The 25,466-nt window shown below is 36.0% G+C and overlaps 2 protein-coding genes across 3 annotated transcripts in view; one reads left to right on the top strand and one right to left on the bottom strand.

Annotated features, from left to right (window-relative positions):
- Window positions 1-23,629, bottom strand: LOC127872398 (uncharacterized). Its single transcript, XM_052415728.1, has 6 exons — window positions 23,254-23,629; window positions 16,862-17,463; window positions 16,390-16,569; window positions 12,500-12,516; window positions 10,655-10,751; window positions 1-321 (listed from the first exon to the last, which is right to left on the bottom strand). The coding sequence occupies exons 2-6, from the start codon at window positions 17,427-17,429 to the stop codon at window positions 101-103; spliced, it is 1,083 nt and encodes a 360-aa protein (XP_052271688.1). The 5' UTR covers window positions 17,430-17,463; window positions 23,254-23,629; the 3' UTR covers window positions 1-100.
- Window positions 23,440-25,466, top strand: part of LOC127875249 (molybdenum cofactor biosynthesis protein 1-like) — a 28,685-nt gene continuing 26,658 nt past the window's right edge. For both annotated transcript variants that reach the window (XM_052420158.1, XM_052420159.1), the window contains exon 1: window positions 23,440-23,634. In XM_052420158.1, the coding sequence (XP_052276118.1) occupies window positions 23,527-23,634 (108 nt within the window). In that variant the 5' untranslated portion in view covers window positions 23,440-23,526. The remainder of the gene's footprint in view (window positions 23,635-25,466) is intronic.

Raw genomic sequence — 25,466 nt, 5'->3', positions numbered from 1 at the left:
GTAAAATTCGTTGATAAGTCAACCTACAATATCAACTCAAAATTGATGCTCCACAGACAATCATGATTTTACAATACTATCCATCACAATACATGCATCATCAATCCACTTTATAGAAGTCACTGATCCGTTTGGCCAGTAGCGTACACCTCATCTGAGGAGACACGAGATGACGATGTAGCATGCGCACTGTAGCACCCGAGCTCTGACTCCAAGTCTGTAACATGTAGAACATCGGCTGTTCAATCTTCCAGCGTTTCCATTGGCTAATCGTCTCCTGCGGGATGCCTAGCCGCTCCCCCATAAGTCGCCAGTCAGCACCTGCATAGTTATATATTATATACGCCAGTCAGCAAGAGAGAGCTTACTTTGTTCTCTCGCATATGGGAGTTGTAAATATATTTGTTAGTCTAAAATATCTTGTTGATTAGAAAATTATGTGGACTGGAAAGCAAAGTATTAAAAAGAAAAAATGAAATGGAAAGTTATTTGAGTTGTGTGCATCATAATTCCACCAAACTATGCAACAAAAAAGAAGTGTATTGGAAATATAATAATTAAGTGTGGAAGAAAGGGTAGAAAGCGAAGCCTCTTGAGCAAAATGAAAAGTACACGTATGCAGCAAAGGAGTAAAAGTGTCATATGCAAAGCAGCTTTAATGAATGTTGAATTTGGAAATAGTGTTAAGACTGGATTCTTTTCAATGAAACATTGAGTGTGGCAATGACTTGTTTAAGCTGGAGCATTTGTAAAGAATATTACGTGTTGCAATAAAGTATGGAATGTGGATCATTTGAAATGAAATATAGAGTTTTTCCCAGGCCCTTTTTGCGTGACGCTGTGCCATGCTGCCTTTCATAAGCGCCGCTCTGCCCTTTTCAAAGGAAAAAGCAGCCATGTGCCCTTATTGATAAAATCTTTATTGTCCCTTGACCAAACTTCTAAGCCGACTAGTATCAGAGAAAGGCCCCAAGCAGCGAAGATTTGCGCGGTTGTGTATTAGTCATGAGTGAATAACCCCGTATCGATATCAATTGATAATTTCACTGGCTTATACCTAGCACACTAATCGGTCCGTAATGTGTACTCGTCCACGATGAAATCGTTGACAGTTACTTTGGAGATGAAAATCTTGATGTTATCCTCGTGGAAATAGTGCATTTCATGCATGATACAGTAATATCAAAACATTTTTTTCTTTGCTTAATTAAATTTAAACAAGAGCACCGCATAACGGGTGCCACGCTCGGCTGTGAAAGCTTGTCAGAATTCTTTTTTTTTAGAGGTTACAGTGACCTTGACCTTTGACCTAGTGACCCAAAATGGGTGTGGCGTGTAGAACTCATCAAGGTGCATCAACATATGAAGTTTCAAAGTTGTAGGTGGAAGCTCTTTGATTTAAGAGCCAATGTAAAGGTTTTAGCACGACGCCTGCGGACGGCAGAAGACGAGCAGGCTATGACAATACCTCCGGTTTTCTCCGAAAACAGCCTCGCTAAAAACACAAACAAGTTGTATCTTTATCGTTATGGTCTTTTAGATTATTAATTATTGAAACAATTACTGTACCGTTAACATATTAAATTAAATGCGAATCGCTTAATAGATGGACATATTATACGATTTTACGTTGATATGCAAATGTCGCTCACATCATATTAACAAGATGGCGGACAATACAGAAAATAAATTGTGACTCTCTGCAAAAATGGCAAATAAGGATCAAATAAACGATGGAGATCATACATTTAGAAGGGATTACTGAAATGCAAATTAATGCATGTGATAACGAAAGATGCATAAAAAGTTTTAGATACCAACAGCATATTTATTAGTAATATGCTCAGTGGATATATGTAACTGAAATGAGTGTTAGCAAATTGTTAGTGTTCAGTTTAATCGCAAAGTTAAAACATCTGACAAGAGTATCGTTAGAAAATGGGATAAGACAAACATGGTTTCATTTATATGTTAGTGAATCTGTTTATAATCAGATTCATATGCATATATTGCTTTATTATGTTTTTCATGCCGTACAGTTTACTGAAACAGCATGGAACTTTAATGGAAGACATAGCAAGGTAAATATATTAATATTAATTAAAGTTAGTTAAATACATCAATTACCATTAAATGTGCTTGTTTATATTTTTAAGTTTTTCCCACAACTGCTTCTGATGCGATTAAATGTTGAATTTTCTTCTAAAAACCAGTTATGCACCAAACGTTTTTGCCCTTTTTTGCATAAACTGCACGTTAAAATGCCCTTTTTGAAAGTTATGCGCCATGCCCCTTTGCCCTCCTGGGAAAAACTCTAAAATAGCAAGTGTGGCAAAAAAGTTTGGAATCTGGATCATTTTAAATAAAACTTAAAAGTGGCAAAAAATTGTAACTGCTGGATTGTTTGTAATAAACATTAAGAAGGGCAATAAAACATGGAAGTTGGAGAATTTGCAATAAAAAATAAAGTAAGGCAAAAAGTGTGGAAGTTGAAATTTTTAAATAAATCATGAGTGTGGCAATAAAGTGTGGATGCTTGAGCATTTGTAATGAATCATAAAGTGTGGCAGTTGAAATATTTTTAAATAAATCATCGAGTGTGGAAATAAAGTGTGAAAGATGGATCATTTGAAATGAAATACTAAAAGTGGCAATGAAACATTAGAGTTGGATAATTTGCAATCAAACATTGTGTGTAGCAAAACAGTGTGGAATTAGGAGCATTTGGAAATGGAAGATTGAGTGTTGCAATAATCTGTGGAAGCTAAAACTTTTGCAATGGTGAGTGTGGCAATAAAGTGTGGATGCCAGCCCAGTTGCAATTAAACATTTAGTGCTGCAATAAAGAGTGGAAGTTGACAAATTTGCAATCTTATAGTGTGGAAGCTGGAGCATTTGCAATAAAACATTGTGAGTGGCAATAAAATGGGGAAGAAGGAGCATTTGCTACAAGGGCTGTTTGTAAAACACGCATGACCCCAAACGGGCAGTCAGTTGTAGTGGCAGCCATTTTGTGAATACATTAGAAACCATTTTACTGCTTCAGGTCACTGTGACCTTGACCTTTGACCTAGTGACCTGAAAATCAATAGGGGTCATCTGCCAGTCATGATCAATGTACCTATGAAGTTTCATGATCCTAGGCCTAAGCTTTGTTAAGTTATCATCCGGAAACCATTTTACTGTTTCAAGTCACTGTGACCTTGACCTTTGACCTAGTGACCTGAAAATCTATAAGGGTTATCTGCCAGTCATGATCAATGTATCTATGAAGTTTCATGATCCTAGGCCTAAGCATTGTTAAGTTATCATCCGGAAACCATTTTACTGTTTCAAGTCACTGAAAATAAATAGGGGTCATATGCCAGTCACGATCAACCGAGGGTGATCCACGATGCGACGATAACTCTGAAAATCTCTTAAAATTAATTAACAATAACAGCATAAACATCCTTAAGGACGGTCAAATAACGAGATTGTCTGATCGCGAAGATAAACCCGACAGCGCGATCGATCTAGCCCTTACCTCAGCCCATCTTCAAGCTATAAGCGATTTCAATGTCATTGACGACTCGTTTGGAAGTGACCATCTTCCAATCATAATAAACATTAAGACAAGAATAGGGAATACCCTTCCGTCCACACAACACAAATGGAAAATACACAAAGCCACACCTGAACAATGGAACAACTTTAAAACTCAGTGTAATAATGAGTTCCTTCCTAATGTAGATAATACTGACACCAACTCTTACTTTAAATCCTATATAACAAAACTTAAAACTGCGCTTGATAACTCAATCCCTGTAAGCAAAACACCTAAAAAACTCAAACGGTCTGTACCATGGTGGAATCAAGAATGCACAGACGCCATTTAATATCGTGAAAAATGTAGGAGAAAATGTATCCGAATCAGAACCGGACCTAAGTATGACAAATATAGGGAAGCCCGCAAAAGTGCTAAACAAGTATTAAAAAAGGCAAAATTAGAAAGCTGGAACGAATTTTGTAATAATCTCTCACATAAAACAACTAGCAAAGAACTATGGGATCAAGTTAAGCGCATGCAAGGCAGACCCCCTACTAATACACCTATCTTTCGGGTTAACAACGAAGTTCTTGTATCTAACGCTGATAAAGCTTCTGCCCTGGTACAACATTATCAAAAAGTAAGCAGTGACGAAGGCTACTCTGAAACGTTAATTGCAAAGAAAATAAAAACAAAAAATGAATTTCTTGTCTGGCTACAATCTCTTACCGAGGAAAAAACTCACAAGTACAATGCTCCTTTTAGCCTGTTCGAGCTCGAATCAGCTCTCCTTACATGCAAAAACGGCGCGCCGGGCGACGATTACATCCATTATAAGATACTTAAACAGCTTCCACTCTTGGGGAAACAAGAATTACTTGCCCTTTATAATAAATCATGGTCTGAAGGTACTCTTCCTGATGAATGGCACGCGGCCACAATAATTCCGATCTTTAAAATCAATAAGCCTAAAGACTCTCCAGCCTCATATCGGCCGATCTCTTTAACCTCTACGCTCACCAAACTAATGCAGAAAATGATAAAACCGAGACTCTGCGCGTATCTAGAAAAACATAACAAAATCTCATAAGTCCAATCGGGCTGTAGATCTAACCACTCTTGCGAAGATCATTTAGTACGCCTTGAAGCTGATATTAAAAGAGCCCAAAATCTCGGTCAAACCGTAGCAGCCGTATTTTTAGACCTCACAGCCGCATTCGATAAACTATGGAACGAAAACGCCATTAAAACACTTAATACGTTAGGAATAGAGGGTAAAATGCTCAACTGGCTTGCAGCTTTTCTTACAACGCGTAAAATAAAAGTGAGACTGCATGACGCGACATCAGAATCAGTTGAGACTATAAACGGCTGTCCCCAAGGTAGTGTCCTATCTCCAATATTATTTTCCGTGACTATGAACACCCTAGACAGAGAAATTAAGGCACACAATTCACAAAATAACACTGATCTAATCAATTTATCACTTTTTGTAGACGATAGTGCAATATGGACCACATCAAAATCGCCGAATCTAGCAATTACTAAAATCCAAAAAGCCCTAACTGCAATAGAAAACTGGAGCGCATCGTATGGCTTCCAAATAAATCCCACAAAAACCCAAGCAATCTTATTCCCTGCCAGTGCACAAAAAGTAGCGGCAAAAAAACACGTAAAGCAACTCGATCTAAGAAAACCCCTAACCCCCCACAACTTACTCTATGTGGTGCTCCTCTTCCGCTTCTTGACAACATTACTTTTTTGGGTATGACATTTGACAAATATTTAACATGGAAAGACCACATCCTTAAACTAGTTGAACGCTGCCAAAAGGACCTCAACTTTCTAAAATGCATCCAAAGAAACAACTGGGGTACGGATAAAAAAGCCCTTATGCGTATCTATAAAGCCACTATCTGGGCAAAAATAAACTACGGAAGCATTGCGTACAATTCAGCCAGTGAAACATTACTCAATAAATTACAAGTAATCCAAAATACGGCACTTAAAATTATAACTGGTACACGTAAATCTACAAGCACCGTTCTGCTGCACGCTGAATGTGGAATGATAGAACTGGGTCAACAAAGGCAAATTAACCAACTAAAATACCGCGCGCGCACGCTATCTATGGGACCACACCTCCCAATTAATCTTAGTGTTACTGAAGACCCGGCCTACCAAAAAAGGAAAAAGAAGAGTGGTCTCCCGTACGCGCAGAACGTGCTCGAGCTAGGCAAATGTTATGAGACTATTGACATTAAAACTCAGGAACCTACATACTTTAGCTTAAGAAATCTATAAAAACCAAATATTGACTTACATCTAACAACATTAATTAAAAAATCCGACAACGACCCAAACAGTGGCTCTATAGCTCAAAACTATGTAACAGATAAATATGGGGATTACACCCAGATTTTCACTGACGGTAGCAAAAATGAGGAACTTGAAATAGCAGGCGCGGCTTTTGTAGTGTATCAACCCAAAAATGTCATTATACATCAGTGCAAGGTAAAATATAATAAAGAACTGTCTATATTTGCTTGCGAACTAGCTATAATAAACAGCGCCATAAAGTGGCTTAACGAACTTGAAACTCACGAACGCTCAAACTACGCGATATTAACCGATTCTCTCAGCGCCTTACAAGCACTTAATGCAGGATCATCGAAAATGCGTCCCGACCTAATATGTGCAACATTAAAGGGAATCACAAAACTAGCAAACAACAATATCACTCTCCAATTTGTATGGATCCCGAGTCACGTAGGCATTCCGGGTAACGAACACGCTGACCAACTTGCCAGAATAGGTTCCCATGAAGGTCTACCCTCTGATTTAAAGCCTAGCGCGCGCGAACTAATTGCAATCATTAACCAAAAAGGGTATAATGAACAGGATCACAAATGGTCAATGTACTGCGCCGATCATAATTTACCGCTAGTAACCAACCCTAGCCATAAGATTAACATCTATAGTCCCATTAAAAGGGAGGACAGGGCTTACTCGCGCATGGGCCTAAGGGTGACTAGATTGCACGGCGACTATTACAAAACTGTCCTCTGCCCCCAGTGCAACATTCATTACACGTTTGAACATCTTTTCTTTATATGCCCTAAACACGCTGAACAGAGACTAGAACTAAGTGCAGGGGTAATAGCGGCCTACAAAAACCCACTTATCATTTATCGCCACTCACTGTTGATGCCTCCAAGCGAAATCGCTCCTGTTGTGCGACTGCACGTGTTTAAATTTTTGCGCGACACGGGCTACTTAGATAAAATATAATATTCCGTTGGACTATTAGCGGTAGATAGAAATAACAACACATACCGTCAGTTATATACTGCTTCATTTATTCAAATTAATAATAGCAATCTTATGTACTAATGACGGGCGGGACTCGGACGATGGTCACTTCGGTGTGCACCATATGGCCACTCGTCTGGGCCCGAACTGAACCTAACCATATTATCCCGGCCCTATAGGAAAATTAAAATAAATAAATAAATAAATAAATAAAAACTCAGATCAATAATGGCAACTTTATGTACTAATGACGGGCGGGTCTCGGAGGATGGTCACTCCGGTGTTGTCCATATGGCCACTCGTCTGGGCCCGGCTCGAACTTATATACTTTTATTAATTAATTTGGTTCTAAAACTGTACCGTAAAACAATCCATGATATATGTAATTTTAAAGATTCCAATTAATAATGACTATCTTATGTACGTAAGACAAGAGGAAAATTGCATCAACAAATAAATAGATATAGAAACACTGCATGTAATGTGCACGCCGAGAACCTATATTTGTATTTGGGGTCCAAATGTACTTTGGATTGGTAGTACATTATAATGCAGTGTCCAATAACACCTTGTTGACGTCAATACATAAATAAACAATACTATAAACAAGGCAAAGGTGAGGGAGCTGTCTATAACGAACGTTCGCGGTTTCCTCGTCTGCGCTTAAAGATATATAGGAAAATTACACCAATAAATAAATAGATAAAGACTAATAATACTAAAACGATGGAAGGGTACGTCCCCCCCCAATACATATGTCACTTGGCCCCTTTTGACCACTATGGATAAGCTCTAATCCTTCTTTTACAACCAAATAGCGCTCTAGGTAACAAAACCCAGGGTTCCGCGAGACCCTCGTTTTCCTTCTCTTAAGCTGTAATCAGCAACAACGACGAAGGTAGGGGAAAAGCACACAGAGACAACATACTTCCACGCAGGATTGGAAGACGCAGTAAGTGCGCACGTGGGCAAATTTACCCACAGTGCAACCCCTATAGGTGTAAATATTGTTATAAATAAATGTGATTAGTAAACATTTTTTCCCATATGTACAAGACTTAAACATGTTGAGTAGAGCGTGTCGGCTGGGCCAGAGGGCGCGCCTGAAGAGATATCTCTCGCCCATGCACTCTGGCTCCGTTGACATGACATCCGTGCACTCTGGCTCCGTTGACATGACATACCCAACATGACAAAAATAAAAATAAAAAGAGAATGGTGACGGTATTTGTTGTTGTTGTTTCCCCTACTGTAGCGAAGGTGATGTTTTCTTGTAGTGTAGTGTAAGTTTTTTCCTTGCATGCCTGTGCCTTGTTACGTTTGACGTTGAATTGTAACCCTTGTACTGCTAACCTGCACGTATTACCCTTGTCACTATGAGGGTAAAATCGAATAAGAGGGATGGTCAGCATTAACATCCCAGATCTATTCCCTCCTGAACAAAATGCACTAATACATATAATTACCATCTGTGTAACCACTAGCAATATGAACAGGAAGAAGAACGTGCGCGCTCTCTCTCTGTCTCTCTCTCTCAAAAACAAACCAATATAAAGGCGCGTGAAAATTGTCTCCCAAAGAAAGAAAGTGTAGAACCAGATATTGTCCTCCCTGTACCCCCAACAACCAACCAGTCATCTCGGTCCAACCACACAAACGCAGCCCCTTTTCTACTATATTAAACTAAAATACCTTTCAAAACTATTCTGACCCTTGCAACACCATTAAAACACCTGACAATATCCAATAGCACAACAGAGAGAGCCCATGTGAATTTACACCAAGACACAGGGCAGTAGAGTAATATCTGTACTAATCTATGTTCATGTACTAACTAGTCCTCCGCGAGGGACGTTAAACGGGGGTGCAGTGTATCGGTGCTGTACACCGGGCACTTAAAAGAACCAGGGGCGCCTCTGGAATCGGGGCGCCCTCTGTATCCTGCTCGAACCCCCACTAACACCTCTTGGGGCGGAGAGCACAAAAACCACACACAAACTATAAGGAATTAACATTAATGCCAATAAGGATAATGCTAATCTAGAGATAATAGGAATACTGCAAAAACCATTTCGATGAAAGGCAAACCACTATATAATCCATTAAAAAAAAAAAAAAAAAAAAAAAGCATCTAGTCACATTAAGGTCTCATTGGCCATCGTGCTAAGATGTATAATATGACCTTATTTTCTCCCCTGAAGGGTCACAGGGGCAGGTCGATACATCTGTAGTCGAGAAGACGCTGGACGACCTGTAAATAAATCTCAAATACACACGTCACGATCAACGTTCCTATGGAGTTTCATGATCCTAGGTCTTAGCCTTCTTGAGTAATCATCCGGAAACCATTTTACTGTTTTGAGTCACTGTGACCTTGACCTTTGACTTAGTGACCTGAAAATCAATAGGGGTCATCTGCCAGTCATGATCAATGTACCAATGAAGTTTCATGATCCTAGGCCTAAGCGTTCTTAAGTCATCATCCGAAAACCATTTTATTGTTTTGAGTCACTGTGACTTGACCTTTGACCTGAAATGTAGTTTCATGATCCTATGCCTAAGCGTTCTTGAGTTATCATCCGGAAACCATTTTACTGTTTCGAGTCACTGTGACCTTGACCTTTGATCTAATGACCTGAAAATCAATAGGGTTCATCTGCCAGTCATGATCAATGTACCTATGAAGTTTCATGATCCTAGGCCTAAGCGTTCTTGAGTTATCATCCGGAAACCATTTGGTGGATGGACGGACCGACTGACCGACATGTGCAAAACAATATTTTAGGCATTTGCAATGAAACATTAATCATGGCAATAAAGTGTGGAGACTAAAGCATTTGCAAAAAAAAAGTAAGGTGTGAAAATAAAATTAGCAAGTCTGGAGATTTTAAGACAAAGTGCCTAATGTGTAATTTGAAAATCGTAATGAGGTGGCCAATATCATTATAGCTGCTCACTTGATAAATTCCTTTTAACCCTTTCCCGCTCAGAAGAGAAGTAACAAGAGGTGTCAGAGGACAGCGCGCTCGACTATTAGAGTGCTTGACAGTATAACGTAAGCCATCATGGGGAAATTGTTCATATTCAATAATTTATTAGACGATCTTTCAAAAATAAAAAAAGGAATAAAAAAAAAAAAATTTGGGGGGGGGGGGGGGGCGGGGGGTTGAGAGGGGGTATAATGTGGGGTGTGGTCATTTATTAGACGATCTTTCAAAAATAACAAAAGGAAAAAAAATTGGGGGGGGGGTAGGGGGGAGTGAGAAGGGATTATAATGTGGGGTGTGGAAATATTTGGGGTAGTACGCAAACTTAAACATAGATTTATCAATAATATGCATATTTTAAGTGGATAAGGGGCCATAATTATCACAAAATGCTTGATAGAGGTCTCTGCTCTTGTTTATAGGTTGGGGTGATGTTGGTAAACAAGTATGCAACATATGAAAGCAATATGTCAAGGGACAAAGAAAATATTTGTGGTAGTACGAAAACTTTAACATTTGCACACTAACGCTAACGCAGACGCCGGGGTGAGTAGGATAGCTCCACTATATATATTTCGTATATAATAGTCGAGCTAAAAATGGCTACATGCAACCAGCTTAAAACCAGAAGTTCAACCTGCAAGCAACTCGCAGTCTGTTCAGCTTGTATGTTGTTTGCTGCTCATCAGTATCTTAGTGTTTGAAATTAAGCAATTAAAATTTGAATAGAGTAAGAAAGCTTTAAATTCAATTTAATTTCCAAGGAATGACAAACAAATCGAGTATCTAAGTGTTAAATGGTAAATATACAAGTAATTTCCATTACCACTTCCTTTTGGCAGACTTAGTTGCTGTATCACATACATCCGCAAGTCTTTGTGCATGTTCTTAATATGAGTGTCACCAGCCATCTTCACTGGGGGCTGAAATGGGACAGATAAAACAACAATTTAGTATGGCATACAAAGTAAAGTTAGACAATTTTATGTAAGGAAGAAAATGTATAAGAAATGAAAGAATTATAATCTGCAACAATAATTATCTGAAAGCACTGCCTGTATGAGACCATTATTTAGTATTGTAATATGACTTATGCCCCCTATAAATGCTTGATAGAAGTTATGAGGGTTTTTTCGAAACCTAAACGCAGATTTCTAAACCTAAATGCGGACCCTAAGTTCAAGGTCAAGGTCACAGAAGTCAAAATTTGTGTGCATATGGAAAGGCCTTATCCATATACACATGCATGCCAAATATGAAATTGCTATCTGAAGCGACAAAGAAGTTATGAGCATTTTTCGAAACCTAAACACAAAGTTTGACCGACAGATGGCATAACAATTAGTGTTTTAGGTAATAAAAATTACAAGAGGGCCATGCTGTTCTTAAAAGCTCACCTGCTCTAGGAAATGTGTCCTAGATATTTTCAAAATAAACCTTCTGATCAAGTTTCATTACATGTAAATAATGAGTCCTAAATGTGGCCTTACAGTGATAACAAATTTTAAACCGTTTGACCAAATGACCAGGTTTTCTATGATCTGACATCGGGACATTTTTTGGACATCTCTGACCAAGAGTCATTCCAAGATGAAAATAAAAACGAGGCTGCCAGAGGGTAAAAAGGTTTTTCTAAGATTTCCCTTGTTGACCTAGTTTTTCAACTTATGCAACCTAGATTTTTTAACCAGACCTAGATATTGACCAGATTTCTCTTTTGACCAAATTTCATCAAGACTGAGCCAAAAATGTGGCTTCTGGAATCGTAACAAGGTTTTTTAAGATAAGAGCAATTGACCTTAATGTAGTTTTTGGACACACTTTACTTAGATTTGAACTCCAGCGAGATATTGTCAAAATAAAATTTTTGACCATATTCCATCAAGAGTGATAAAAAATGCGGCCGCTAGCATGGTTATGAGCTAAATGTTGATGACGCACTCCTCATGACACACAGCAGTGGACATACACTGATCACAAAAGCTCAACAGGAGCTAAAAATATATTAAAAATATTTATTTGTTTATTTACCATGATCAAATTTTCTTTCACCACTGATTATCATTATTAAGTCCACTTAAAAAGCTAATACTTTTTTTTATTAAATGAAACATATAAAAGTATATCTTCTAAAATATTTTCCGTTCAAAGTCCCTGAAAATATGAGAATACAAATTGAATCTTTTTATTTTTTGGCCTCTTAGAATCAAGTGTGTAAATCAATTCAACTAATCGATTTTAAACTCTAAACAATATGCAAAGTCACTTTTTCGTTTTGCAAAACAGTGGAAAACAGATTTGTGTTTGCGTTAAATAACAAAAGTGTGAGAATTCAGTTTCTTTGAAGATCAAATAAGCTATTTTATCAAGCACAATGAAATGACAGATTTTATTTATATTATTAAATTGTAAACAGATTTCTATATTTCAGATAGCACACCTAATTTACGATAAATAGATGAATGCAAAAAGTGGTTTAAGCTAAGGCTGCTTTTAAGGCTATGTTGAATAAGGTTGACAAGTGTATCAGGGGACATAATCCTCACAATCTATACGATCTGTCCAAATGACACACCCAAGATTGTAAAATCGCTGCAATAGCAATTTGTCCTCTAAAATGGAACAAAAATTGTGTTGAATGGGACAAACATCGGTTGAATGAACTTTTCACTGGCTTTTCAAACTTTCCTGCAAGAAGCAACAAATTGTCATATGTGAAATCTGAAGCTATTGTACATGGATTTAAAAGTATAAAAGGATGTCCAACTAAATCTGTTTCAGACACTTATTCCTCAACAACACACTGGTGTTTACAAAATGGATTTTTTTCTTCCCCAAATACATGTTTATATAGTCTTTCCATTTTCTATTCCATTATAATTAAAAATTAAGATTCATAATTGCTACCTAAAAGTATCGTCCACAATCACGCAGATTCAGCCCCAATTTCTTTAATATTTTCAAGTCTGTTTGAGCTAAACCTATTTTGTGTTAGAATGAAGTTAGCAAACATATCATTGAAAAGGTATTGCAAGTTTTAAATAAAAGCAATAAAGTGAACAAAAATATCATTGAAATAGTATTTAATTACAAGTTTTTAGTGCAACTTTTGGGTAAAATAAACAAGATTAATACTGTTTTATGAAACAAAATAAATTTAAAATTATTAACGAATCCAGAAAATATGGAACTTAAGTCAGTTATGCTTTAAGGGTCTTAACAATTTTTGAGACATCAGTGCATGTGTTAAGGTATGAAAGTTTAAGCAAAATGCATTCAGAAGTAAAGAGAAGTTGAGTTCATTAAATGTAAGGACATACCCAGTAAGTGAAACGCTTTATGCTTTTGGTTCATACAAATCACAAAGGAAAATGAAGTTAAAATAACTTTAATTCACAAAATTTAACGAGTTGGTCTTTTTGGCTTGTTTTAGGAAAGAATTTATCACCACAAATGGCTAACCCTCTTAAGTACTCAACACAATTCAACAACTACTAGATTTGAAGATCTTTGTCTATGATTTTCATATCAAAATTTCCAAACATGTCAATCAAATCAACTGAATTATAAAAATGAAGATTATAACCATTTCAAAAGTTCTTCAACTGAAATACATGCAACTTGTTCCCATTTTTAATTCAAATGTTTTCATATTGGTAATTCCGCTATTTATACTGAAATAAAATTTTCTAACCAGAACGCTAGTTTGATAGGACAAGTCTGCTACAAATCTGTTAAATAGTCTGCTGAATGTATAAATCTGTTTGATAGGACAAGTCTGCTACAAATCTGTTTGATAAGACAAGTCTGCTATAAATCTGTTTGATAGGACAAGTCTGCTATAAATCTGTTTGATAAGACAAGTCTGCTATTAATCTGTTTGATAGCACAAGCCTGCTGCAAGTCTGTTAAATATCACAAGTCTGCTATAAATCTGTATGATAGGACAAGTCTGCTACAAATCTGTTTGATAGGACAAGTCTGCTACAAATCTGTTTGATAGGACAAGTCTGCTACAAATCTGTTTAATAGGATAAGTCTGCTATTAATCTGTTTGATAGCACAATCCTGCTATAAATCTGTTAAATATAAGTATGCTATTCATATGTTTAATAGGACATGTGTGCAACAAATCTGTTTAGTAGGACAAGTCTGCTATAAATCTGTTTGATAGGATAAGTCTGCAACAAAATCTGTTTGATAGGACAAGTCTGCTAAAAATCAGTTTGATAGGACAAGTCTGCTACAAATCTGTTTGATAGGACAAGTCTGCTATAAATCTGTTTGATAGGACAAGTCTGCTACAAATCTGTTTAATAGGACAAGTCTGCTATAAATCTGTTTGATAGGACAAGTCTGCTATAAATCTGTTTGATAGGACAAGTCTTTTACAAATATGTTTGATAGCAGTAGCACAAGTCTGCTATTAATCTGTTTGATAGCACAAGCCTACTATAAATCTGTTTGATAGGATAAGTCTGCTAAAAATCTGTTTGATAGGATAAGTCTGCGATAAATCTGATTGATAGGATAAGTCTGCTACAAATCTGTTAAATAGGACAAGTCTGCTACAAATCTGTTTAATTGCACAAGTCTGCTATAAATCTGTTTGATAGGACACATCTGCTATAAATCTGTTTGATAGGACACATCTGCTATAAATCTGTTTGATAGCAGTAGCACAAGTCTGCTATAAATCTGTTTGATAGGACAACTCTGCTATAAATCTGTTTGATAGTAGTAGCACAAGTCTGCTATTAATCTGTTTGATAGCACAAGCCTGCTATAAATCTGTTTGATAGGATAAGTCTGCTACAAATCTGTTTGATAGGATAAGTCTGCTACAAATCTGTTTGATAGGACCAGTCTGCAATAAATCTGTTTGATAGGACATGTTTGCTATAAATTTGTTTGATAGGACAGGTCTGATATACGTCTGTTTGATAGGACAAGTTTGCTATAAATCTGTTTGATAGGATAAGTCTGCTATAAATCTGTTTGATAGGAAAAATCTGCTATAAATCTGTTTGATAGCACAAGTTTGCTATAAATCTGTTTGATAGGACAAGTATGATATACATCTGTTTGATAGGACCAGTCTGCTATTAATCTGTTTGATAGGACCAGTCTGCTATAAATCTGTTTGATAGGACCAGTCTGCTACAAATCTGTTAAATTGCACAAGTCTGCTATAAATCTGTTTGATAGGACACATCTGATATAAATCTGTTTGATAGGACAAGTATGATATACATCTGTATGATAGGACAAGTCTGCTATAAATCTGTTGGATAGGACCAGTCTGCTATAAATCTGTTAAATAGGACAAGTCTGCTACAAATCTGTTAAATTGCACAAGTCTGCTATTAATCTGTTTGATAGGACACATCTGCTATAAATATGTTTGATAGTAGTAGCACAAGTCTGCTATAAATCTGTTTGATAGGACAAGTCTGCTAAAAATCTGTTTGATAGCAGTAGCACAAGTCTGCTATTAATCTGTTTGATAGCACAAGCCTGCTATAAATCTGTTTGATAGGATCAGTCTGCTACAAATCTGTTTGATAGGACAAGTCTGCTACAAATCTGTTTGATAGGAGAAGTCTGCTACAAATCTGTTTGATAGGATAAGTCTGCTACAGATCTGTTTGATAGGATAAGTCTGCTACAAATCTGTTTGATAAGATAAGTCTGCTACAAATCTTTTTGATAGGATAAGTCTGCTACAAATCTGTTTGATAGGACCAGTCTGCTATAAATTTGTTTGATAGGACAGGTCTGATATACGTCTGTTTGAAAAGACAAGTCTGCTACAAATCTGTTTGATAAGATAAGTCTGCTACAAATCTTTTTGATAGGATAAGTCTGCTACAAATCTGTTTGATAGGACCAGTCTGCTATAAATCTGTTTGATAGGACATGTTTGCTATAAATTTGTTTGATAGGACAGGTCTGATATACGTCTGTTTGAAAAGACAAGTCTGCTATAAATCTGTTTGATAGCACAAGTTTGCTATAAATCTGTTTGATAGGACAAGTCTGCTATAAATCTGTTTGATAGGACCAGTGTGCTATAAATCTGTTTGACAGGACAACTCTGCTAAAAATCTTAATCTGGCAGTAAAAAACTCAATACATTTACAGATTATAATATATTTTTTGTCTGGGTGGAGAGAATAATGGCATTAAATGAATTTACAATTGACTGAACTGGCCTTTCATTTTAAGGGCTTCTAGGTTCAATGCAGGGGCCTTTCATTTTAATGGCTTCTAGGTTCAATGCAGAAGTAAAAGAATTGTTTAGCCAATATCTACAAATACTTTAGTAAATACTTGTGTTTAAAATTTTGTATACCCAAATACCCAAAGTATTACTTTAAGAACATTGACTGAAATAAGACAAAAGATGGTTATCATTTTGGAACTTTTAAGATGGGAAATTTCTGATGTAATAATATGTAAAGAGGCTCGCAAATCACATTCACTATAATAACTGTGAAGGGCCTATAAAGTGTACCATGTTTGTGTCTTCATATTCATAAACAATAAAACAGTTCTTACCGGAGTCAAATTCAGGTTTTTCTGTATTCAAAATCACAGTGAGGGTCTGAGGTAAAGGTTTTGATGAGTTACGAGGCGTTGATGTCAGCGGTGTCCCTGGTAGTTGAACTGGAGTTACCTCACCTGAGCCAAGGTCTTCCAAAGGGAGGGAATCCAAGAATGTGAACAGCTTGGTGCTTCCTGTAGGATAATTAAATTATTATATTATGAAATGGACTATTTATAAATTTTATTTCTACAGCGTACTTCTTGTATCAAATGCATTTGTGATAAAATCAATTAACAGCATTTCAAAGTTAGCTTTTTAAAAGAAAAACTGAGTAAAGGCTGTTGAAAACTGGTACTGACTAAAATATCCCCTTCATGATTCTTGACATATTATTCATACTCTTATTCAAGGGACTATAAATTATTAAGTCCTTTTTTCCTGTCTTTCATAAATTTAAGTTAACATTATCGTCATAACACTTACGAACATCTCTGAGTATCTCTGTAGCTTTCTTTTTTGATTCTTCAAAGGTATGACAATTGGTTAACAGTTCATCCAACTCATTTTCCACATTCACTCTAGTTCTTATTAGCTTTGCTAACTCTGTATTTAAATGCGTAATTCTAGTTTCAAGCTCCTCAACTCTAAATTCCATTGTATCACTTTTACGCTTTTCAGCAGTCAACTTTTCTGTCAAACTCACTAATGAATCTGCAGACACTTCTGAAACATTTGGGTTTTCAACATCGCGAGACACTTTAACGCCTTTAATCTTGGCGTTCTCTATAAGTTTATCAATCACAGCACCTATGGTTGACTTTAGAAGTTGATTTTCCGTAGTCAGATTCTCAACTTCTCTTGAAAGCTCCGTATTTGCCTGTATCAGCTCCTCCTTAGTAGGGCCTTTGTCAACAGGCTTTTCTTTTGTTTTTTGCGAAGACGATCGAGACGACACTGAGCTCCCAGATGAGGGCCGTGGTGTGCCCTTGTCAGCAGTGGTATTCTCTTTCTTCATGTTCTTAATCCGCAATACTTGAGGCACGCCGGCCATCTTGGTAAATGTTCTGTTCGAGATGGAAACTCATCTGAAAGTATGAAAAAAACATCTTTTTATCGATTTCTACAACAAATTTAATTCATTATTTATTAAGATTCATTAACTTTACTGTTGAAATTATACAATTATAACAATAAAATTGCACTAAAGTATAATTTTCAAATGTTTAACAGGCATATTGCTTTAAAAAAATGTTTCATTATATTTATCATCGTAATTTAATAGTGACCATAGTTACATAGAATATCTTATTTTCAACACATTACACGTCCTGCAAAAATAAAGTATTAATTTTGAATATAATGTTCCTTTTTTAATAAAAATTAACATATATTTCCCACACACAAATTAAAAGAACAAAACTGCTCCACTGATGAAGTTAATAATCTATTCATCAGAAAATAAATATATTGTCAGATGCCGGTTGACTGAACAAAAACACTGATGAATTTTAACCAATACCAATAAATTAACAATAATGTATTGATTGGCAGCTGCCTACCCTACACGTGCGATTGATTTTTCATCCATAATTGAAGGAACAATTAAATTCTAATAACAATGATAATAGCAATGGATTGCTTTTGTCATCTTATCAGTTTCTAACAATTATAAATGTTATTGAAATCAAAAAATGCTTTTCAACAAATGTTAACATTTTTGGATTTAATGAACCTTTGAACATACAAATTAAATATTAACTACATTATTACAGAATTAACATTAAATTAATAATCAATTACCCAAAATAGCAATGGACGATATTACTTTATTCAGTAAGTGAACGTACAGAAAAACGCCATCAGACTTTTACATTAAAGCAACTTTCTTATATTTTTATCATTTTAATTTATTTATTTTCTGCCAATATACCCTTTTATAATTATTTTAATTACTTTTATACGTACATGTAACAAATGAATGAGAAAAATCAAATGCTGCCTAGCCAAAGCTATAACAAATTACAATTACATGTAATATTAATAAACAATTTTGGCTATCAGTCTTTGCATACAATTGCTTGTTTATATATACTGAAATCCATGAATCAAATAATAATTTTCAAAAATATATTATATCACAAACCCAATAAGGCACTCACACATAAGTCCTTTGCCACTGTTAACATTTAATATGGACAAATATACCCAAACATTTGTATTCTATTATATACTTTCCATTAAGTCGATTAATTGTTTGAAAGGTGTCTACATTATATTTACCCATGCAAACATAAGTGGAACCCAACTTGATTAAAATGTTGACAGTATATTGAAATTCTCTCCTCCCTACCAGACTATTGATAAATTTTAGCTTTCAAAGCAAAGAGAACAACAATGAACGGTTCTTATCTTAATTCAAATAAGCACAATTGTTTGATTTGTAAAACATGAAAAAGGTTTTAACATTTATGTCAATCTCTTAAACAACTGCTTTGGTAACTAGGAACAGCAAACATAATGTTCTTTCATGGTTAAATAAACTTACATACATGTGTACAATTTTTTTTTTTCCAGATTTAGCAAGATATTCAATAAAAAAGAAGTTATTATAAACTTCTTTTATAATTGATAACTGGCCACTGAATGTGGACGAAATTTATAGAAGAAGGAACACACAGACAGTTCAGTTTTAAGATGACCACTTTTGGGGAGCAGAAAAAACTACAGTCAATTAAAACGCAAATATTTCATGAAATAAACCTTTGTTAAACATACATTCAACTCCATTATCTTCTATATATAAAGCAAAAAATAAAAAACACTTCGTAAGTTTTTTGCCACTTTCAATACTTGAATTCAATATCCCCGCACCAAATATTCATAAAACACCCTTTTTACTGTTGATCAATTCTGTCAATATAACAAGCACAGTATGTGACAGATTAATTGAAAAAGTGAATGGTTTATAACAGTATCTTAGATTATTGGCAAACAGCAGGCTGTAATGAACTCAATGTCTTTATTCCAATTTATTATACTACACACCAACTTCAAAGATTTTCATGAGATTATTATACTTCTACTCAACAGCTAATATACTTGAATATCAGTAAACATTTGCTATAGGGCAGTGAATAGGCTTATTTTCAGTTTATTGATTAATTTTATAAATTGAGTAATTCTTCAAGTCCACTTACTGGGTAGAACCTTCCCCCATTTTCCTAGAGGGGGGGGGGATAGAACTGAGGAGTTCGACAATTGACAACTATAACTATTTACGTTTAATATTTTTTATTTTCACATAAAAAAATGGATTCAAACAAAATAATTTATATTGAATTAAACTACATGACAATTATTAGTACATGTACATTATTACAATTTCCTGAAACGATATAAATGTTTAATTAATAAATAAATTTATTTTGTACTTTAATTATAAGGGTTATGCTCAAACTGAATAAATCGCTACAATTAGATCCCTTTTTTTCGGCGTAGCTGTTTAACCCAGCTTTTGACCATAGCTGACCTTTGTAAGCGTCCAATGAAATTTGAATACAGTATCCAGCCTGTAATCCAGAAACTGTTCGTGATGAAAACATGCAATCTACAAACAGTTATAAATTAACATTACAAGTATTATATTATTCAGAGGACTTTTTATTTTCTGAAGAAAAGGGTATACACGAAAAGCGATACTAATGCGCGTTTAGCAACGATGTTCACTGACCTTTCTGAAGTGGCACTACAAAAAGTAAAAACTTAATATGATAATACGCAAATGCTGTTGTGAAACCATTGTTTATTATCGGTATACAAGGTAATTTACACAATAACACAAATGTAATGGTCCATTGCCCTCAGGTATTCATATGCCAGGTTTTATGACCTTAATCAGACTGTAAAAACCCATGATCGAAGGGTCACCGGATAGGCAAAAATGTCCACGTATAGAAATAAAGTACATCGTTTCTCTACAGCCACATGATAGTATTTGCTGGTACGAGTTCCTTTGTATGCATCTTCTTCATACATCAATCACTATGCATGTATGCCTTGTAAAACCTGTTTTAGTAAGAGCCAAATTGTTGCTGTCGTCTGTCAAGTTCAACGAATGGAAAGCGTGCGTCTGGCAAAATACCATGCTGTAACTAAATATAAACTTGCAACTAAGGACATGTACTTTTTAGAATAAAAAAACTTTCGGAATTATTGCACACAATGAGAAAGTATTGACCCATTTAAACTATAGAAACAAGAGGGCCAAAAAGGTCCAAAGTCGCTCACCTGAGATAACAAGATATTATTGGGACAAATCTTCTGATCAAGTTTCATGAAGATCGGAAAATAAATGTGGCCTTTAGAGTGTTAACAAGGTTTTACTATAGCCATATAAGGAAAATGTCCCCCCCCCTCCCTGGCAGCCATGTTTTTCAACCAACCAGGATCATTTTTGATCTCGTCCAAGATATTATTGGGATTAATCTTCTGACCAAGTTTCATGAAGATCGGACAGTAAATGTGACCTCTAGAGTGTTAACAAGATTTTACTATAGCCATATCAGGAAAAATGCCTCGCCCTTTGGAAGCCATGTTTTTCAAGCAAACATAATTATTTTCGAACTCATCCAAGATATCATTGAGACCAATCTTATGACCAAATTTCATGAAGATTGGACAATGTGGCTTCTAGAGTGTTAACAAGATTTTACTATAGCCATAAATAGCCATATAAGGAAAAATGCCCCGCCCCTTGGCAGCCATGTTTTTCAAGCAAAGGTTACCATTTTTGATCTCATCCAAGATATCATTGGGACAAATCTTCTGACCAAGTTTCATGAAGATCGGAAAATAAATGTGGCCTCTAGAGTGTTATCAAGGTTTTACTATAGCCATATAAGGAAAAATGCCCCGCCCCCTGGCGGCCATGTTCTTCAACCAACCGGCATCATTTTTGAACTCATCCAAGATATTATTGGGAAGAATCTTCTGACCAAGTTTCATGAAGATCAGACAATAAATGTGGCCTCTCGTGTGTTAACAAGATTTTACTATAGCCATATATAGCCACATAAGGAAAATTGCCCCGCCCCTTGGCAGCCATGTTTTTCAGCGAACGTAACCATATTCAAACTCATCCAAGATATAATTGAGAACAATCTTCTGACCAAATTTCATGAAGATTGGACAATAAATGTGGCCTCTAGAGAGTTAACAAGGCAAATGTTGACACCGCACAACGCACAACGGACGACGGACAAAAGGTGATCTCAAAAGCTCACCATGAGCACGTTGTTCTCAGGTGAGCTAAAAATACGTCAATTAACAACTTAAACATTGCAGTGTATGCATTTTAAAAGAGCCAAAATGCACCTATGTTATTGAACAAGCACGTTCTTAAAAAATATTGTTGAGAGAGGGGGGGGGGGCGGAGAGCACTTATTCATCGCTAGACCCACTCAGTCAAGGACCAGGTGTCTTAAAACAGTAAATTATGTATTATGTACCATGATATTGTTATTTAATAGTTCAATAAAGCAATATAACTTTTAAAGACACTGTGTTACTCTTAGTCTACTTTTATGATCTAAAAAAAAATGAGCAACACAGATACATAACACAAGTCATGTACCAGTGTTCTCCATAAAAATTTGAGTTGTGTTTATTGCACTGTTTTGAATTGATATTTATGAGAAAAGAAGCTGGCCCCAAGATTGTTAGTAACCCGTGAAATCTTCCGCTGCCGATGCTTCAGGAGAACACTACATGTACACTTATTCTTTGCGCTTCAAAATTGACCACAGCATTTTTTAATTTGACTCCTCAAAATTTCGGTCCAGAGGTCATAGACTACTGGTTTTTAAAATCGATTTAAATCCCTGAATTTTATATTTATTTGTATTCATAGTATTGATAGTATAACAAATTACAAGGATCCGAGCTCATGTGTATGACGTCATCGTGAGATTCTGGTTGGTTACAGTGTGTATGAAAACTAGTATTATCGGAATTAAGTCCCCATGCACTGTAATTAGGTGACTGTATGATACTTGTTTACATTATTATTGTTGTAGTGCTGGCGACCAGCCTGTCACGGTACCAAACTAAAGCGGAATTGGTGGAAAGATGTGTGGCGGCCCGGCTAGCTCAGTCCGGAGAGTACTTCGCTTACAGGGCAAGTGCTCTTCCGACTGAGCTAACCGGGCCTCCACACATCTTTCCACCAATCCTGCTTAAGTTCAGTACCGTGACAAGCCCAAGAAACACGCACGTGTCGCGTGATAGGGAACCGTCAACCAATCAGCGAGGAACTGAATTGGCTCGCGCGTTATGACGCGCTCTTCTTGCAGTGGGCGCGTGGATGGATGTGTTGCCTTGAGGTGAGGTTTGCCAGGAGGATAAGTGTGGACCTGCGACCTCGAGCCTGTAACAGTGAGCCTGTGTCCGTGTGTGCTGCTTAGGAGGATTAGCCTAGACGTCACGTACGTGTGTAGACGTGGATTTCCAAGAGGACAGCTTCTTCCAACCCAGACCGCTTGCGTGAGCAGATGTGATATTATACGATGGAGATTCCGTTGTGGTTTAGGTAGTATACATGTATTGAATTGTATTTGCCCACAGGCACAATTATTACCATTGTCATTGATGAGATACGTTTCATGGTCATATGCAATCAACCCACGAAAAGCTAACCGGAGGAGAAACACTTTAGTGTTATTTTGTTCACTGATTATTCTTAAATTTTTAGTTAAATAAATTAAATAAATAATTCTAAAATAAAAACTAACGCATAAAGAGTCCAATTAAGAAATTTAATTGATAACGGCATCAATCTACTGTCGCACAAATACATTAATTATATCGAAGGCATTTACCTTATTTGTTTTGAAGACAGCTGTGTTTGAAGAAGAATTTCTTGTGTAAATAAACTGTTATCCACATTGATCACGCTGTAGCGTCCTGGGAAACCCTTGTTGGTAAGCGAGCTTTTAAACGAGGTTCTGGGAATTCCTTATAAACGTCAATAACAACGTCCTTGACCCTAAGTGAGAATACAAAAACAACAACAACAACCACCACTTCCTAAGGGGGCAGCACTTTTATTTTTATTTTACCTGTCAAATTTTGGAACATGAAATACAGATAAAATGAGGCGTCTTTTATTGAATGTTGTAAAGCTGATTGATTCTAATCAGCTCGTTAAATCGAGCCGATTTTGCTCGCATATTTCTGCAATCACATCTCAAAAAAATACGGTAAGACTAAGAAAATAATAAACATCATAATTAGTTTTTCACTCACTGTTGATCATCAATTGATGATTGAATGATTAATGAAAATATGTTCATGAAATGTTGAATATAACAAATTTTTTACTATTGTTAAAAGCATCTTAAGACAAGTATTTTGGTTGGCCAGTGAGTAACATGCCAGAACCATGTGTACATTGTGTTACTGTTATCTGTATTAGGGTGTACTATAGTATTTCCCGGTTAGCTCTTCGTGGGTTGTTCAATTACACAATAAACCCCAATAAGTCGAGGACAATAGTGATAATTGACATGTCGCCGCCTGTCAATCAAATCCTTATCTAAGGATTGATCTACCAATCAGCGATCGATTAATCGGGCGCGTAAGTTAGCAACGAACTGTCCGCCATTTCCTAGACAAGCTGTCTAGGTTCACTTTTATATCAACGAGTTTCTTTTGTTTTCCTCTTTAAAAAACGTAGGTTAAAACGGTTAAACGGTTTCAATGGGATTATGTAACTCGGACAATCGATATCCTGAAGTATTAGTTGGTGGCATTGAATTTATATCGTTTCCAAAGCCGAAAAGAGATCTTGAGAAGTGTAAGAGATGTATAAATGCGGTCGTCCCCACGAACAACTGAACATCAACACTGTCAAAGACAATTACAATATCTTTTTATAAAAAAACTAGCAGATTTAAAAAGTTTATGTTATCGATCTGATCATCACACAATAGTTCATGTTTTTTTAATAGTTTTATCAGTTACTAGGTGATTATTAGAAGCAATGTTCATTACTTTAAGAGAAATAAAACCCAGCATGAAGCCTAATTCATGCTGTGTTTTATTGCTCTGATAATAATGCACTTTATTGCCTTTATACATGTTATTAGAAGGTGACACGTGATATCTTATCTTAATAACGATATCTACACATTGGCAGACATGCGGTGTCACCAATGAACACTTTTTATTCACACTTGGAGATCGAATGCCTAATTCTCTTTTTTTTCCAACGAGTTTTGTTTATTTTGTTTGAAAAAAAACAACGGAAATAAAATATGGCAAAAACAGTGTAAATAGGGTTAATGTAACTCCAGAAAGATAAGTTACATTAATTAAATATATACCATTTCCAATACGGAAATGCGGTCTTGACAAAAGCGAGTGGAAGCTTCAAATTTATTTCAAAAACTGGACATGTCATGTCAGTAATAACTACGCATTATTAAGTATGAATTATACCACGTGTGCATGTAGAATATTAAAATAGAGAATATTGATACCCACTTTGCGTAACTAAACGAAATCCCCGTTAAAAATTGAGTTTTTTGTGTGTTAGAAACAAGTGGAAACGATTTTATGTTATGTATAACAGTTATTATTACTGATATAACCAATAAATGCGTTACTTGTGGGAAGTCGGTACCTGAGCGGGCGTCTGATACTGGTAGCTTTACCGAATTCCCCTTCATACAACGCTACTTTATATCAGACAATGACCAAACTGATTGTGTTGTCTTGCACTTTTAATTATAGTGATTTATAAATGTCCCATAAGCAATGTTTAATATCATTAATATCACTTATATACGTAATGACATGTGGGAGTTTGGTACCCACTCGGTGTCAGAAAGCGCGTAAAACTTCACAGAAATCCCAGTTTTAAAGCGCTGGGGGGGGGGGGGGCTTTATTGCTTATACACCATTACAGGTAGTAACAGGTTCGATTTCAGTAAGCGCGCAAGCGTATGAGAGCGTGTTTCATGTACCGAAAAACCCGTTATAATAGCTGATGTTATCTATAAACATATATTTTTGCATTTGCAGAATAACT

This window comes from Dreissena polymorpha, chromosome 3 (assembly GCF_020536995.1).
Source record: "Dreissena polymorpha isolate Duluth1 chromosome 3, UMN_Dpol_1.0, whole genome shotgun sequence".
Lineage (NCBI taxonomy): Eukaryota > Metazoa > Mollusca > Bivalvia > Myida > Dreissenidae > Dreissena > Dreissena polymorpha.
The sequence above is the reverse complement of the archived record's forward strand: the minus strand, read 5'-3'. Positions and strand labels throughout refer to the sequence as shown.